We start from the raw sequence: 18,391 nt of genomic DNA, 5'->3' as shown, positions 1-18,391 counted from the left end.
GTTCGTTCGTCCGATCGCCAAATTTATCTCCAGTTCACTTCGATTAATGTCCGTGTATACCATTAATTCGCCGCGAGCAAGGAGAATTTTGGAAGGGGCGAGATTGTTCGATCATCTTACGATTTTCTATTGTGTCAAATTCACTTCGAGAACATACTTGTAGCATTTTTTTTTACTTTACCACAATGGTATATATTCTTTTATATTTTTTATGCATATTTATATATATGCATTATATATATAATTTTTATTTATATATTGTATATAATTTATATATCATTATATATTTTATATATTATATATTTTATATATTATTTATATATTATTATATATTTTGATTATATTATATATATATATCTATATATCATATATATATATATAAATATATATAATCTATATATATTACATTATATACTATATTATATTTATCTATATTTATTATATATATATATATATATATATCAATATAATCTATATAATATAATCTATATATATTACATATATTACATATATTATATTACGATAGTATATTATATATATAATAATATATATTATATATATATACTATTCATATCATTCTCTCTCTCTCTATCGTCTATCCTATATGTCCTATCTGTATCTATCTCGATTCTCTTCTCTCGATTATTTCTACTATCCTCTATCTACTCTATAATTTTGTCTATTTCTATCTCCCTTTTGTATATTTTTGCATGTACATATGTTACTTCTACATTTTAATTAAATTTATTGTACAAGAACAGAGATATTTGTAAATAAATTTATTTTTAATTTAATTTAGTTCGCCCCGCACATGTACACCTTTATCCCGTGATTGATTTTTCGCAGCTGAAAAACGAGTTATTTAAAACACGCGTTTTATTCGCCAAAAATATTAGCAAAAATTTTCCGATCTCCGAATGTGAGGTACACATTCATACAAATTCATAAAACATGTATACAGAATTTTATACAATTTAATGTTTTTTTTTTTACTTTCGTCGTTAGTCTATCGCGAAAAGAAGTGTCACTTCGTGTGTCTATGCAAGCGAAGAAAGACGAAGCGGGGAATTTGAACGGATCTGCATTAATCCGAATAAAGAGTCTCAAGGCAAATACACTGCTAACTTGCTAAGTACTTTGAGACGGAGGAGAGAGAGACTTAGCTGATTAAGATTCTGAGATAAATTCGGCCTGCAGAATCAGTGAGGGAGAAAGCACAAAAATTTTCTCGACGGATCAGAGATTCTCGATCTGTTCCAATACCGAGATGCAGAACTTGATAAACATCGAGATCTAACTGCGAGAAAGAAACGAGCAGATATTCTTGATTGAAAAGAAAAAAAAGATCGCTGAATGAGTTAAAGATAAAAGAGTGAGAAATCTTGCGTTCAATAGATTTAATTTAGCCTAATCTTTTCAATGAAAAAATTAATGATGTCTTAAAACATATATTTTTGTTCTCAAAAGTAATATCTAGAAGTTATTTATATACACGGATGTACATATAATTTAATATGTAATTTGATTATAAATATTTTTAATCATATAAAATAATGTAATTATAAAAATATTTTAATCAAATTAATTAAAGCGCTGGAATAAAAATTTTGACGTTTATTGAGAAGATCTTAAGCTAACCTAAGTTTCCTTCCTGCAATATCGACAAAATGTGAGGTTAGATAAACTGTAAATCTATTTATTGGCTATACAAATTGTTTTTTACCTGAAAATAATATATATATATATATATATATATATTATTTTCAAAACAATCTGTATAGTTTCATATATTTTAATTACTGAATTATGAATGCTTAGAAAAAAGATTTATAATTTATCTAACCTCACATTTTGTCGATAAAACAGAACGGAAATCACAGACTTCTCAAAAACGTTTAGGATCACCTTAATGTAGATCGAGAGACTCGATATTTTGACGTTTCTTGCATGCAAAATTGACATACTGATCGGAACGTGTTGTTCTTTTTCGAAAAGCTGTGCTCGGAAATGTGTCTCTTCCAAAACTTCCCTTTTTCACGTTACCCGGGTCGTATGTGTAGACGATTGGAATTGTAGATTTCTTTCGTCCAAGACGTTTCCTTATCGCGAAATATGGACTTACCACTTGCCACATCACTCCACCTCGCCACTCGCGTCGTTACGGTTGCGAAAGTGAGACGGAAGTGGCTCTTATCGAAACAAAGAGCGATGTTGACCGTGTGTCTAGCTATATAGAAAGTCGCATTCAGTGCAGGAAAGAAAGAGGAAGGCAGGGATGGCAAGTAGTTGCGGAGAGTTTTCCAAAGGATTTCAAGAGATAGTCGCGCGAGAGAAAGAAAAATGCGGAAATAAGACTAAAAACTATCAAAAATTACGGATAACTTTTAAAGCTACCTAGACCACAACTTTGATTCTATGCTTCTTGGTACAAATCTTGGGAATAGTCGAGATATTATCGTAAAATATGTGCCAGAGGAGACAATCGTACGTATAAAAAATACATAAAAATATATGCTCATTTCTCTTTTTTTTTTACGATTAAAACGACGTTCAATTTTTACGTACAACAGAAAAAGATATGATATTAATTTTTTTATAAAAAACGTGTGCTATCGAAACCACCTTAACATAAAATCCAACAAAAGAAAGCGATACAAGAGCGCGATTCTTTGTAATTTTACGGTTCGATAATTTCATGTTTCATTCCTATCGATTTTCAGGACTTCATGTTCTGGAACGAAGGAGCGAATATATTACAAATGTGCCCTAAAGTTACAAATATATTTTTCACATTGAGGAACCTTTTCAAATAAAAAAAAATTACATTCTTATTTGTACCTTGCTAAATTCATATTCGAATTTAAATTAAGTGTATTATATAAATATATAAATTTATATAATATATTTGATTTAATTTATATAATAAAAGATGTATATAAATTTTATGAATAAAAAATTAAACATGGAAAGGGGTAATAAAAGCCAGGCGCCATTTGTTTTTTAGAATCTCCTCTAATTATTATTTTAAACAAGCAAAAATCAAATCTGCTGAAGATGATCTATAAAAAAAACGAAATATATTTAACTAATTTTTTAAAAAATTAAATTTTCGCGGTCTTCACACACACCAAATCTACCGTTTTTAGCTGCGTGATAATAGTTGAAAGTACTTTGAAATGACACGGCGACACCCCTACTTGAGATCGCATTTTGCCCAGGGAACACGGGGACAATTCCGGGTCGTATCCGGATGCTTTGGCAGGTAGAGACGACGCCGCCTCGTGTTCCCGACGTGTCCGCGACAAAGAAGCCGGTGCTCTTGTCGTTGCACCGTCGTCTTTGTCATCTCTCTCTCTCTAGCGGCTCTCCGAGCGAAAGAGGAACTAAACTAAAACGACGCGTCGCGACTCCTTTGTGTTTACAGGCATGGCGGAGGGTGGTAGGAAGCATCCGGTGTTGCTGTACATTCATGGCGAGAGCTACGACTGGGGTAGCGGAAACCCTTACGACGGTAGCGTCCTAGCCAGCTACACCGACCAAGTGATCGTCACCATGAACTACCGGCTAGGCGTGCTCGGCTTCCTGAACGCCAACGTGGCGCCGCAGACCAAAGCGAGGGTCGCGAATTACGGCCTCATGGATCAAATCGCCGCTCTGCACTGGGTTAAGGAGCATATCGCCCGCTTCGGGGGCGATCCCGAGAACGTCACCCTTATGGGCCAGGGCACCGGGGCCGCTTGCGTGCATTTCCTCGCCATCAGTCCCACCGTCATTCGAGGTGAGTGCTTAGGTTGGGATATAATCACGGTTTGCTTTTATGTATCTAAAATTGTTATCAAATTTATATAAATTGTTAAAACATAAATATATGTTTTGTATTACACGTGCAGGCAATGTGGCACTTTCGGTGCATGTTTTCTGTGCAGAAAGCGGCCGATTTCCCCCGCCGCCATCTAGCGGCGACGCGGTGAGTGAATAAGCCGGTTTCAAAGCCATTATCTACGGCTGAGCCGCGTTAAAAGTCATTGTATACGGCTCAAGCCGTAGGAAATGTATTGAAACCGGCTATTCCTCCACCGTGCCGCGGCAAGATGGCGGCGTGCGATCGGTCGCCTCGCGCACAGAAAACGCACCGAAACAACCACTTTGCCTGCACTTGCAATACAAAATAATATGTGTATCAGGTGCGGATTGACAATTGGTCACTCGTGTGGGCTGGTCGCACTCGTGACCAATTGTCAACTTTCCGCACTTGATACACAATATACTATTATGTATAATTTGACATGATTATAATAAACTCTTATCATTTATATATAAATTTATATAAATATGTATAGAAATGGACATACATATTTCATATTTAATTTTACGCGATTACTATATGTATAATTATACAATTATTTATATGTATAATTATATATAAACATTTTTTTACCGGGATCTTACATAAAGGGAGGATACGCAGTATTAATAATAATCCACACTTTTCGACTCTTTTGCGTCCTCGACCGAATTTTGTTCTCGCAACCGGATCGTATTTTAAATTATATAAAATAAGTGGTACAGGTCAATAAGATTGATTTCCGACGATTTTATTACAATAATTGTAAATTGCGAAATGCAGAAGGGCGTTATTAATTTTCTCGAGAATGGAGCCGGTCAAAATTTCGAAACCGTTCGCCAGCATTTTGCTCGCGCAATTATTCAGGTTACACGCTACGCCGGCGCGTTTGGTAAATGATTAAGAGCGCTTTCGCATTACACATAATTGAAGAGTAGCAAGTTTTACATGAGCTTCGTTACAGTGCGTTATTTCGCGTTTGGTTAATTACGAATAACGCCGATTACGTATTCGCAAATAAGAAGAACGAAGAGAGAGAGTCTTTCCACTCTTTTTCTCTTTTTCTCCGAAAGCGAATTCTCCGCGGTGCACTTGCAAACTCGCGAAAATTCCTATCGATCTATTGCGAGAAACGCAATCGAATCCGCTAACAAGATCTGCGAGGAGCGAGAAATGGGCTTACACTTTTCGAACTTGTCTCCGTAACAATTCCGTTACTCAGTTCTCACGCTAAGACGAATTTGTGGATTCGAAACAAGCGGAGGTTCTCAACTTCAATCGTAAATAATGTTTTAAAATTTTTTATTCGAACATTATTTGAACAAAATTCGAATATTTTAAATTTAAAAACATTTTTAAACGCGCATATATATTTTGTTTATTTTAAATTTGAATATTACAAGTTCAAAACTAATTAAAATGTGCATATATATATACACACTCATACATATGTATATGTATGCACAATTTATATATTTTTATATATTTTAATTTATTTTATATCTTTTACATTTTATTATATATTTTAATTTTTTAAATATTTTAAATATATAACATATAATATTATACAATTTTATATACAACAAGATAATTCCGAATTTTAAAAAATCCTTTTTTCTGATTCTCCTTCAGCATGTCATTATTAAAAGATTAATCGCCCGAAGAATGCGCGGATTCTTTTCGGAATCTCGACAGCAGATTGCTGAGAAAACCTTTGGCCTGGCGATCGAAATATTCCGGTAGAAAGCTCCGTCGTCATTTGTCGCGCTACGTCGCCATCTTACCATAACGCATTCCTCGCTCCTCCGGGAGCAAGAAATAGAGAGAAAAGGGGAAAGTCCAGGGAAAATGAGAAGTGGCTTGAACCAGCAGGAATATCAGCTCGCGAAATTTCTTTCTCGATATCCACCCTTCGCCCGCTATTTTGCCGGGTCCGCGATATTTTCGAGGACGAACACGCGCGCGGCCGTGGTAACACATTGCCAGAGATATTGGCTGTCTCTTCCTTTATATCTTCATCCACCAGCGGCTGCCGTCGTCTTCGTGCGGTCGTGTTCACCACACGGTTAACGTTCGATGCGCGGTTAACAGCTTCTGCAAGGTCTCCCTCTTTAAGGGAGGGAGGTTATGTTGGACACGGCCGAGAGGATAAGAGAAGGCCTCCTCCTTTTTCCACCTTCTCATCCTCCTAGCTTCCGCGACCCGTGATATTATGTGCGTGAAATATCGCTTCTTTCCTACCGGCGTGGCGCGGCGTCACCCTCGTCGCGCTATTGGAAAATACTTTCCACCCTTATGAGGAGAGCGCAGCCATCCACGCGTGTCCGAGACCGGGGGAAGTTTTTTCTCTTTTCTTTCTCCGTTCTTCTTTTTTTTCTTCTTCTCCGTCCGTCGCGGCTGGTTCGCGTTCCTCTCTTCCTAACCTAACCTAACCTAACGTAACCTAACCTCTCTCCTTAACCTAACCTAACCTAACCTAACCTCTCTCGTCTTGTTAATTAAGTGACAACTCGAAGGAGGAGAACGACACGTCGATAAAAATTATCTAAATTCTTTATGAGCGAGTATAATGGGGCTGTAGGATTTGTGAGAAAGGACGGGATGATTAAAAATGACAAAGGTTTTCGCGATCGTGGAGATATGGCGCCGGGATATTAAATCTTCCTCTTAACGTGGTTTACGCGTATAAAAGAAAGAGAGACCTCTTGGGTTTTATATTTCTGTTTTCATTATTTTTTTTTCCTTTGCAATTTAGTACCAGATTTATGTCGCTGCCACTTGCAGCACTCCAATGCTAAGGTCATAAAAGTTTTTTCACTTAATAAAACTCGTGTTATTTGCGGATTCCATCATTTAAGACGCTTTGTACTCGTTTGTTTCGCTCGAAAAGAGAAGCACCATTTCCCTTTCTTCTATATATTTGCTGGCACACGAAAAGTGTGAGTCCCATTTCTTCCCTTCTCGCACTCGTCTCTTCTTCGATCAAAAAGGATCGTGACGTGTCCCGATTCTTTTCTGGTCTTTTCCTGGCTTCGCGCGGGTGCTTCATTCTTTCCCGTATCATTGGAGGATAGAAATGAAAATTCCATTTTTCCGAGGCGGCGGTTTTTCCGAGACACGACGACGTCCTGTTATTTCCTGCTTTTGGCCTTCTCCTCCCTTTTTTTCTTTCTCCCTTTTTCCTTGTTTTCTCTCTTTCTCTTTCTCTTGTTAATTTCCCTGATAAATTGCACGACGAAAAAAATCGCATAATAATTTCCCGAAGTGTAGAGAGAACGTTTTATTCTTCTATCCGTTCCTTTTTAATATTCTTTAAAATTGAAAACTACATTTTTGCTTAAAATACAATACTTATTTTCTTAGAACAGTGTAAACCAGAAAACTTGAGAAGAGATTCATTCGAATTACACAGTTTCTTCATTAATGCAAAAATATTAATTAAGAATGTTTCAAGGTTCTTTTATTTAAATCACAAAAAGTCTTAAACTTGTTATACATTATATTTTAATAATTAAGCTTTACATAATTTTTGAAGTTATATATATTTATTTATACATCAAAAATACATATTATATATTAATTATATATAATAAAATATATAATATTATGTCTAAATAAAATACTTAATATGTGTATAATAAAATATTAAAATGCATCTATAAAATATAAATAAAATTGTTGCTGTGCTCACTACGTTGGAAAAAATGTTTATTTTAACGCTGCGCACTAATGGCATAACTGCTGAGACGAGTTAATGACGGCGTTAATAACGAGCGGAGTGAAGATTGAAAACTTCTGCCTTAAGGCACAAAACGTAGCGTTGACATTTTTCCTCAGGCAAATAACATCGACGCGAGAAGTCTGCGAGTGCGAGAGAAGCGATTCTCTCTCCTCTCGGATAATTATGGGTCGTCGACCACCAACATCTTCAGGTTCGAGAGAGACTTTGGTTTGTCTTTCTTTTCTCGCTAAGAATAACGACGTAGCTTCCATCCATCCGCGGTGCCATTTTCGCCGGCGTAATTTCCTCCTCAAACAATCCACTCGTATAACATTCACAACGTCTTGTAACCATTGCGCTTCATCCGGCATTAGAAGTAACAATTCGAGGTATCACGCTTCAAAAATTTAATTATCAAAGAACATAAGAGAAAGAGAGAGAAAGAAAGAGAAAAAAATTTTTAATCATAAGATAAGAGCAGATAACGATTATTTATACAGATATCTTTATATATTTAGTTATATTCATTTATTTATTATATTATATATTTATTTTACAACATTTTATAAATAAAAATATATATGCCGAATTTATCTCTCGAGCGATTATTAATTCAAATTTAAGAATATACATTTTGCTTAGTAAAACAAACAATTTTAAAATTTCGGTTGAAAATTTTAAATTTTAAATTCTTTCATCACTATATTTTTTCTCTTTATATCTCTGTGTATTGAAAATATATATTCTCTATATATATATATTCAAATTCCATTTTCTTCTTTTTAACGATATAAATTTTTAGTATCCGACATAGATAAAAATTGATATATCTATCTATTTTTGTCTTATTTTATATATTTCTTTAAAAAATATAAGGAAATAAAAATCAGATGCTTCTCGGTCGCGAGTGCGGAATCGATTTGCGAAAATAACGCTTTATTTATCACGAAATATTCCCTCTTTCTGTATATCACTTTAAGCAATAGAAAGATTGTTTCCGGTCCATCGGACAAATTTTCTCGAGAGAGTAATTTCTTTATCGATGAGAAAAACCTGGTATCTCTTTTTTTTTCGCAATTTACAAAAATAAAAATAAAAATGCTATGTAAGGTATTCTCATATGAACCTTCGTCGAAGAATTTGTCCTTTGCGACGCAGCTTTCTCATTCCAAAGTTATTATTTCTAGGAAAACAATTTCCTCTTAATCTCAAAAAAGTCGCGATTTCTTTTTTCTTTTTAATTGCTTCAAAATTATTGACTCTAATTGAATTCTATGACAATATTTTTGCCGTACAATCATGGTATCAGATATAGCTATATTAAATGAATAAATGTATTTTATATAATAAATCTTTAAAATAACAAATTTCGTTTATTTAAAAAATTACCCTTAAAGAAGCTTTATATATCATATTATATCCTGATAATTTTCACACAAATATATTTATTTAATGATTTATGTATCATCGAGATGCAATATATTTTTTGATTTTTAATTTTTATTTTTAACAAATGTGTAATAATTTTCGTTCGATTTTTCTCATTTGCAGGATTGTTCAAACGAGCTATACTTCTGTCGGGCAGCGCCCTTTCATCCTGGGCTGTCGTGGAAGATCCTGTATCCTACGCCTTAAAACTCGCCAAGGCTATCAACTGCTCCATTCCCGATGATCTTCTCAAAGACAATGAGCTTATAGTCGATTGTCTGAGGGAGAGCAGTCTGGAAGAGCTGATGCAAGTCGACATTCAACCTCCGACATTTCTTAGCGCGTTTGGTCCAAGTGTCGATGGTGTCGTCATCAAGCCGGACTTTCAGAAAGATCTCCTGTCTTATCTGGGCCCCGAGTTTCAAGGATTTGGGTGAGTATATCCAAAAATAATGTTCGAATTGAATTAATATTAAAATTTCAGTTCTTAAGGGGATCCTAAACGTACCTGAGAAGTCTGTTGTTTTTTCCTGTTTTATCGACAAAATGTGAGGTTAGATGAACTATAAATCTATTTATTCTTTTTATTGGCAGTTTGTATATACAAAATAAGACCAGGGCGAATTGATCATTAGATAAAGGAATATAAGTGAATGTTTAGATATCAACTTGAAAGCCTCGCGCACACATATACATAAAAATGTAAGATGCATTCACAGTGAACCAAAGTAACAGTAACATAACGTCAATGTTATAATTTCCCACTCAACAATGTAACTGCAATGCCTTGTACGTAATCGTTACATTGTTGAGTGGGAAATTGTAACATTGATGTTATAGGTATTACTGTTACTTTGTGTTTATTGGGTAAACTATTCTCGTTTACTAGGTTTCCAAATTGATATCTAAACATTCACTTATATTCCTTTATCTAATGCCAAATCCGCCCTAGTCTTATTTTGCATGTACAAGCTGCCAATAAATAGATTTATAGTTGATCTAACCTCACATTTTGTCGGTAAAACAGGAAAAAACAACTCAAGGTTCTAAATTGATTCAAATCTTATGATTTTTTTTTACATACAATTCTTCAAAGAATCTTATGAATTTGAAAAAACTTTGAAAGTTTCTCAATCTTAGAATTTCTTTGTTTTAAATATAATTTTTTTGCATTAGTATATTAGCGTTTCTAGATTTTACAAATTAATTTTCTTTTACTTCATTAATTTGAAATAAGGATTCATTGTGGCCTTTGCGAACTTTTAGCGCCATTTTTGATCAGTCATAGCGCGAATGGGGAAAAAAACGAAATTTAAAGAGAAAGCGAGAGAATAACAGCAAGGGGGAAAAAGAGGGAGCAGGGGAAAATCCTCGGATTCCGGTAGAGCGGGCTTAATAGAGTTTTATGGTAATGCGGCGTATATTTCTACATTTTCTTTCGTGGCGGCAAAGGAAATCCGTAAAGCGGCGGAAAAGTTATTTTGATGTGTGCACTTCCGGGCTCGGCTTTGCGTTCTTGCTCGACGAGAGATGAGGGAGGGAGGGGGTTGGGGAGGGGGAGAGGGAAAAGGGAATGTCTCGTACTTAACGTCGGCTTTCCACAATAATTCCGCCTTCCGTCTTCCGTCTGACGGATCCCGGAGTTTTCTCGTTAAATGGGAAAAAAGAGGGGCTAAACGAGCCGGTTCGCCATCGCGAACATTAGCGTGGTTCATTAACGCGATTGTAAACGACCCACCCCGACCCTACAACGTCATTAGCATACTTACAATCGAAGATCGCGCCACGGAACCGGAAACCATAGTGCGAGTTCATATTATCATCTTTACTTCCAAAGCGAGTACTGTTCCCCGGTTTGCAATTACTGACCGAGATTTTCAGATTTACCTAATGTCGCTTTCGTGTTCTGTAATCGTATTGAAATTGCTTTGTTTGTCTTATAAATATGCTCACCCTCTTACAATAAGATTATCTTCTTAGCACTGCTTTATTATTTTTCAATTTATTTTCTTCAATATTTTAAGTTGTCCAATTAATTTTTTAATTACTCTTATTCTCATAATTTTATTATTATTTTGTAATTTATTTTTCTAAAGGTGTGCAATTAATTTAATTTAACTACTTTATTTTTAAAATGTTTTATGTATATTAAACGTATAATAAAATATATTATTTATATAATTTTCTTTCAATTAATTCTACATAAATTTTTAAAATGTAAAATTAATTTTACTATTATTTTTATTAAATATATAAATATATATATTATTTTCTTATATATAAATTTCTGAAGGATTAATCAAATTATATGAGAATTATAACCTAATACATTTTTTACTTAATTAAAATTGTTATGTATTTAGGCCTCTTCTGAAAAAGGCCGAACATGGCGCGCCAATAACGAGCAACAACAAATACGATCTGTTGTTTGGTGTGACAACGAGCGAGGCATTATGGAAGTTTGCGGAGAAGGACGTTCTACAAGGATTCGAGGGTGAGAGACGAGACAGGATTATCCGCACGTACGTGAGAAACGCCTACGTCTATCATCTCACTGAGATATTTTACACGGTGAGTCATTCGCTATTTATTATTTATAAAACCAGAATTTTTATTATATATGTAACAAAGTGCGCACAATTATGTAAAAATTTTTTTACGTTAATAATAATATTAATAATTAATCTTACAAAATTAGAATAGTCCTCGTTTTTCGATCAATAAAATTTTTTTATTTGTGTTTTCTGCGTATAAAAAGCAAATCTCAAAATCACGACAATTAATAATAATAATAATAATGTTTCTAAAATGACTATCATTTTTTGCAATATTTTCTCAATTTTTTTGAGGATTTATATAATTAGATTTACTTATTCTTATCCTTAGATTTTTCGTCAAATCTAAGAATTTAAATAAATAATAATCCTAAATTATTTTATCGCATTAAGACACACAAATTGCGTCTCTTTATTTCAAAGATATTAGCTTGGAATGATTATTGTGGAGAGAGTTTCACTGTAGAGGGCAGGAAAATTTGCAAATTTAATTATCAAAGAGCACAAAGATGACTCGTATTTATCGCTGGGTAGTATGCAACATGCCGCGCATATTTGCGGCCTGTGTGTCGTTGCATTCGCGCGGAATTTATCGCGGGAACATAATTGTTACGTTCCATACACAAGGACGATTGAAACGCGAGCGTTTGGGTTTTGTCGAAATACACCGGCGAAATACGCAATTCCATTTGGCCGACGCGTTATCGGCATCCAGGCGACTCACGCCCTAGGGGCATTACTTAATGATTATAGACAATTAAATGATTATAGTCGCGACGATGTATTTTTACGACCGCGATACGGGAGCTGTTGCGTGAAACGCATATTATTTATTCTACGCCATTGCGTAAAGGAGAACGAATTCGATATTGTAGAATTCGCTGGGTTAATTGAAACTTAATTGAAGAAAGAGACAACCTGTTTTTACTGCAAAAAGATTTGGTACCGTGAAAAAAATATTTTTGCATTTTTTTTATGTTTTATGTTTTTTAATATATTATTTATTAATATATATATATATATTTAATTAAAATATATATTTTTGATATTTATATTTTTTTAAATATACCCTTCTATTAATGTTTAATTTTTTTATCGATATATATTTTTTTCCCTTTTATACTCCAGTAAAATTAGACTGACTTCAAAAAAATTATAATCAAGCTGAATTTTAGGGTAAATTTTAGTTTTTTGCCATTATCTCGAAAACTATCAATTTTTTGAGAAAAATAGTTATTATCAAAATTGTAGCTCATAAAATTCCCTACAAAATGGTCTGTATACTTTTTTATGGAATTAATCGTTTGGAAGATATAAAGTGAATTAAGTCTGAAAGAAAATGTGCACATTTATTATAGTATTATATGTGACTAATTGTAAGAGGTGCAGAAAAATGATATTAGAAATATTGCAACATTACCGCACGTTTTACTCAATAACGATTAGTTGTACGAAAAAAAGTATAACCTTTTTTTGTAGAGAATTTTATGAGCTACAATTTCGATAATAACTATTTTTCTCGAAAAATTGATAGTTTTCGAGATAGCAAAAAATCAAAATTTATTCCTTTTTACCCCCCATAAAAAACGCCCTGGCTGAAATTAAGGGTACTTTTTAGGATTTTATTAGAACATCGAAATAAAGGTCTCCATAAAAATTCAGCTTGATTATAATTTTTTTTAAGTTTTGTTTTTTTAAGTCTAATTTTACTGAACTATTAGACGATTTCCCAATACATTTAACATAATATTTCAAAGTTGATTTGAGTACTCGGATACTCCTTTTCATTGATGAAAGGGTTCATCAGTGCGCTGAAGAGAGGATGGATGATTGTCCGAAGCGCAAATTTGTCACAGCTGATTCCCCGACAATTTCTCGCCGTGTTTGTGACAGTGAATGACAGAGCTGAAATTCGTTTTCGTCTAGGTGGTGAATGAGTACACCGACTGGGAGCGAACGGTTCAGCATCCCATCAACACGAAGGATGCATGCGTGCAGGCGTTGAGTGACGCGCAGTTCGTGGCTCCTCTCGTACAAACCGGGGATCTTTTCACCCTCAGACACACCAAGAAACCGAACAATCCCCACATAGCGCCGATTCCCGACAGCGAGGAGGAACCGATGCCCAAGACCTACTTTTACGTGTTCGACTATCAGATGAAGGAGGGCGATTATCCTCCGGTAAGTAAAACAAAAACATTATAAACTCCTAAAACTTTATTAATAAACAAAAATATTCGCAAAGCAACATAAAAGTGTAGAAAAACGAGTTCTGGTCGCAAAAAGATGTTGATGAATTTTTTTGACACATGTGACACAAATCAGCTGATCGGTGATTTTTGAAAATTACTGTTGAACAAGTTGGAAAATGTTAGCGTAACATCGATGGATTGTTTTGCTCTAGCTCTGAACTCTTCGAGCACGAATTACTTGTCAGAATAGCAATACATACCCCGTAGATGTTTAGTTTGATTAAGCTGTAGCTCGGTTACGAGGATGCAGGTCCAGCGAAGGCAATTATTCGTTTGTCTGCAGAATATTCTCACGTAACCGCGTGATGACTGTTTTCCCACCCGTCCGTTCGTCCACCATTGCTGGCTCAAATTATCGGCGTGTTTACGTTCAATTATGCACAGATTACGTTATACCCGCGATGTTACATTATTGTTCTCTCCCGCGACGCGCCTTCCATTATCAGCGCGGATGCAGGCTTTCAGACAGAACTCGAGTACGTGTATCGGATTATTTCCACCGAATGTCTCTTGAATCTCGTAATTTATTTCGAAATACGAGTCATTTGATCAAATATAAAGTGAATTTTAAGAGATTCGATGGAGCTTACGATCGCATGAAATTTGATGCTTTAAAAGAGATCGAAAAAGGAGATTTAAAAATTGACAGTATTTTTGGGTCAATAATATAATTGGACAAATTAACTCGGAAAAATAAAATATTGTTTAATATAATTTAAATCTGTATAATATTATAATCTGGAATCTCCATAATTTAATGCGTGTGATTTTTTCATCTCAATTTTACTACTCTTAAAATCAGTTTACACGGACGATTCGCATTAATTCTAGTTCATTTTAATTCCTTTTTTTATTATAATTTTATTATAATAATAAAGAAGAGATAATTAGTTAGTATTAGTCAGTATAAAAATATGACATTATTTATTTAATGATGCACATAAAAATTTTTGATTATAAGGATCGGACAATTTAGGAAAAATAATATTGACTTCATGAATTTTCTATATAATTTGCATCCGTATAATTATATTCCGCAGTCCCTATAATTTGATGCGTGATTTTTTCAACTCAATTTAACTATTCTGGAACGAGTTACGCGGACAAATTTACATCAACTCCAGCTTATCTCAATTCCTCTCTTTTTCTCATTAGCTTTATTATACAGCTCTCTGTGATGTAACAAAGAAGAGATAATTAGTTACAGTTAATCGATGAAAAATACGACACTATTTAATTAGACGTACGATTATATGTATTTAGCGTTTTGAAAGGGATGAAAGAAGATTTAAAAATTGACTATACCTACACAATTTTTAATTATAAGAATCGAGCAATTTAGTTTAAAAAGGCATAGGTTTTATTGACTTTTCGTATAATTTTAATTCGTATAATTATAATCTGCAATCTCTATAATGTGTGATTTTTTCATCTTCTTTTACCATTTTTAGAATCAGTTACACGAACTTTACGTCGACTCTAGCTCATTTCAATTACAATTTCTTCTTTTCATTAGCTTTATTTTACACCTCTCCGTAAAACAAAGAAGAGATAATTAGTTACAGTTAACCGATAGAAAATACGTTATTTAATTAGGCGCACTGTAAAAAAATTATCGAATTCAAATAAACATTTATTTTAATACTACCTAATAAATCATTTATTTAAAACTAATAATATTGATTTGACGTGAAAAATATTTATTTGTTTCAAATAAATATGATTTATTAGGAAATAAATATTTATTAATTTAATAATATTTTTTAGTATGTACAATCACATGTATTTGACACTTCAGAAGAAATAAAAAAAAAAATATTGAAAAATTGATATAATTTTTTATTTCAAAAACAATTCGGACAATTTTGTTAAATAAAAAATAATATTGCCTTTATTATATAATTAAAATCACAATTATAATCTGCAGTCTCTAAAATTTGATTTTTCCATCTGAATTTAACAAATCGTGAAACCAGTTACCCGAACAAAAATTTACATCAACTCATCTCTCTCAATTCCTCACTTTTTCTCGCATTAGCTTTATTATACATCTCTCCGCGAGGTGACAAAGAGGAGATAATTAGTTACAGTTAGTCGATAAAACGCAACACCATTGACGCAACAAACTCCGAACTCGAGGGTACAGTAAATTGATCCTCGCGCGCGAGGACGAGGAGCCTGTCGGATCGATGATGATCGATCAACGAGCGGTCGATTAGCGGCGGGATGGCTCTCGGTACTTCGAGTTCCCTGGCTCTTCCCGGGAAACCCCGTCGGGTAAATATGTACGGAGATCGCGCTTCGGTAGAATAATCAGTCGAATCGCGAGGCTGTCGCGCTCTGCGCCCGCTGTTTGCTGATGCTGTCCCAACACGGTGCGGCGTCTAACATCCCGCCTTTATCTCGCGGGACGCGTCTCTCCTCTAATGTTTGCCATCGTAAAACAGACGAAACTCCCCTCTTCTTCCCGCCCGCCCGCACTTGCATCCATAATTACTCCGAATAAATAGTGCCGGGAGGGTTGGAAACCGATTTCGAGCCCCGCCTCGTACATTAAGTATTAATTGAGTCGGTATCCTCTTCCACCGTCCAGAATGGACGAGATGGATCCGTCCGGCAATACGCGTCGTAAAAAATTCACATTTATTACGAAATAACAAGTTAGTTATTTCGAGACAGATGTGTGGGAGAAAAAGGAATTTTTGCGGCGCGCGAGAAAATAGAATGTTAGGTTAGGTTATTTCACCGATCACATCAGCAGTGTTTCTTATTAAAATAAATTCCTCTTTCTCTCTAATTCAATAATTCTTTTTTCTTTCAAAGCAGTTTTTTAAGATGATCCTAAACGTTCTTGAGAAATCTGTGATTTCCGTTCTGTTTTATCGATAAAATGTGAGGTTAGATAAACTATAAATCTATTTATTGGCTATACGGATTGTTTTTTATCTGAAATTAGAACGCTTCGCCCTTTGTTAATATTAATACTTTAATATATATCATATAACATATATCTAATAACAATCCGTACAGCCAATAAATAGATTTATAGTTCAATCTAACCTCACATTTTGTCGATAAAACAGAAATGAAACTTAGGATAGCTTAGGATCCTCTTAAGACACTCTCTTTTATCAAATTATTTTATTAGAAACAGCTTTCTATTTATACTCTGTTTTAAAGGGAATAAAAATGTGCGGAATAATAAAGGTCGGGATTATTATATGCTCATTTCGCGACGCTAATTTTATCTCTCTGACGACTGCAAGAAAAATCCTTCGTGCGGGATAAGACAGACCGCGGCAGAAGGTAATGGAGAGATTCAATTTACGATGAGACCGGTGCACGTACGTCGAATATAATAAGAATGTCGTCGGTATCGCGTCGTTCGCAGTCGGCGCACCTCATGACAGCCATTACGATCCCAATCCCATTTCGATTTGCGCTAAAATTATTTGCAGAACTAATCGGCTGATTTATATATCTCCATCGCCTCTCTCTATCTCTCTATCTCCTTAGATTTTATAGTATTAAATTTCTTGAAATATAAACGAAGTTCTTTAAATTTTCCGCTAACGACGAATGATAACCGTCGTTAGAGGAAATTATTACGGTAGATCGCTGCTTTTAGTTTTATTTCTCTATTTCTAATGTACAGGATGTATCTATAAAGGCGAAAAATTTTAGAAGATAATTCTTCGTCGAAAATTATAAAAAGGGAATGCTTGCTTAATCACGTATTTTTTTTTTTTTTTTTAATTATTGATTTTACCAAAAAAATAAAAGAAATAAGAAATTTCTAAAGGAATCAAACTTTGTAACGCATATTTTTAGATGATCATATTCCGATCCGTTCTGATAAAAAATTAAATAGGTGTTAGTTTTATCCCTATATAACGATACGACAAGATCAAAAGAATATTAATAAATATTCTTTTTATATATTAATGAAAAATACCTCTTACCAAGTTTTATTTTTTAATTTGTCTGAAATTTAAGAAAAAAATAACTTGATTTTTATCTCTTGCTTTAAAAAATGTAACTTCTCAGAGAGGGATATAAGAATATATGTTTATATAAAAAACCTCCTAATTTCTGTCGAAGAATCACCTCCTAAAATTTTTCGCACTTATATAGGGTAAACTATTTTAATGACTCATCACTAAATATTTTCTGTCGTACGCTTTTTGCAAAAAATGTTTCGCACAAAAGTTGTTTGCGGAACACCGATATTCCATTAGTATTAATTAAAGAATTGTGTAACTCAAGAAAGAATCAAGAAAATCATCAACTCAATATAAATAAAGTTTTAATATAGATTTATCTCGAGACCTACAATTTTTGTTAGAAAAAGAATCGATTTTTATTTAAAAAAATAGCTCGCTCTGTATAACAACAAATCGAATTCTTCCATGTTCTCTTTGAATCCATCTTCATAATTGATGATATCAACTAGAGATTACAATTAGACTTTCCGGCAACCAGAAAATAAGAGGGAAGTCTTCCGCCAATTATGCAAGTGGCTTGGATTACGTTGTTAGGATCAGCTTGCATTCGTAGTTATAATTGTATGGCGGTCGCGTACGTTGGACAG

General features: G+C 34.0%; 1 protein-coding gene across 1 annotated transcript in view; it reads left to right on the top strand.

Annotated features, from left to right (window-relative positions):
* NLG-4 (neuroligin 4) overlaps positions 1-18,391 on the top strand; it is a 309,809-nt gene that overhangs the window by 190,747 nt on the left and 100,671 nt on the right. The window contains exons 5-8 of the mRNA XM_029310718.2: positions 3,425-3,778; positions 9,117-9,426; positions 11,357-11,564; positions 13,475-13,729. Coding sequence (XP_029166551.1) covers positions 3,425-3,778; positions 9,117-9,426; positions 11,357-11,564; positions 13,475-13,729 — 1,127 coding nt within the window. The remainder of the gene's footprint in view (positions 1-3,424; positions 3,779-9,116; positions 9,427-11,356; positions 11,565-13,474; positions 13,730-18,391) is intronic.

The sequence above is a fragment of the Nylanderia fulva genome, unplaced genomic scaffold (genome assembly GCF_048542155.1).
Source record: "Nylanderia fulva isolate GAGA-0341 unplaced genomic scaffold, ASM4854215v1 Scaffold15, whole genome shotgun sequence".
Lineage (NCBI taxonomy): Eukaryota > Metazoa > Arthropoda > Insecta > Hymenoptera > Formicidae > Nylanderia > Nylanderia fulva.
This window is presented reverse-complemented; position numbering and strand designations above follow the sequence as displayed.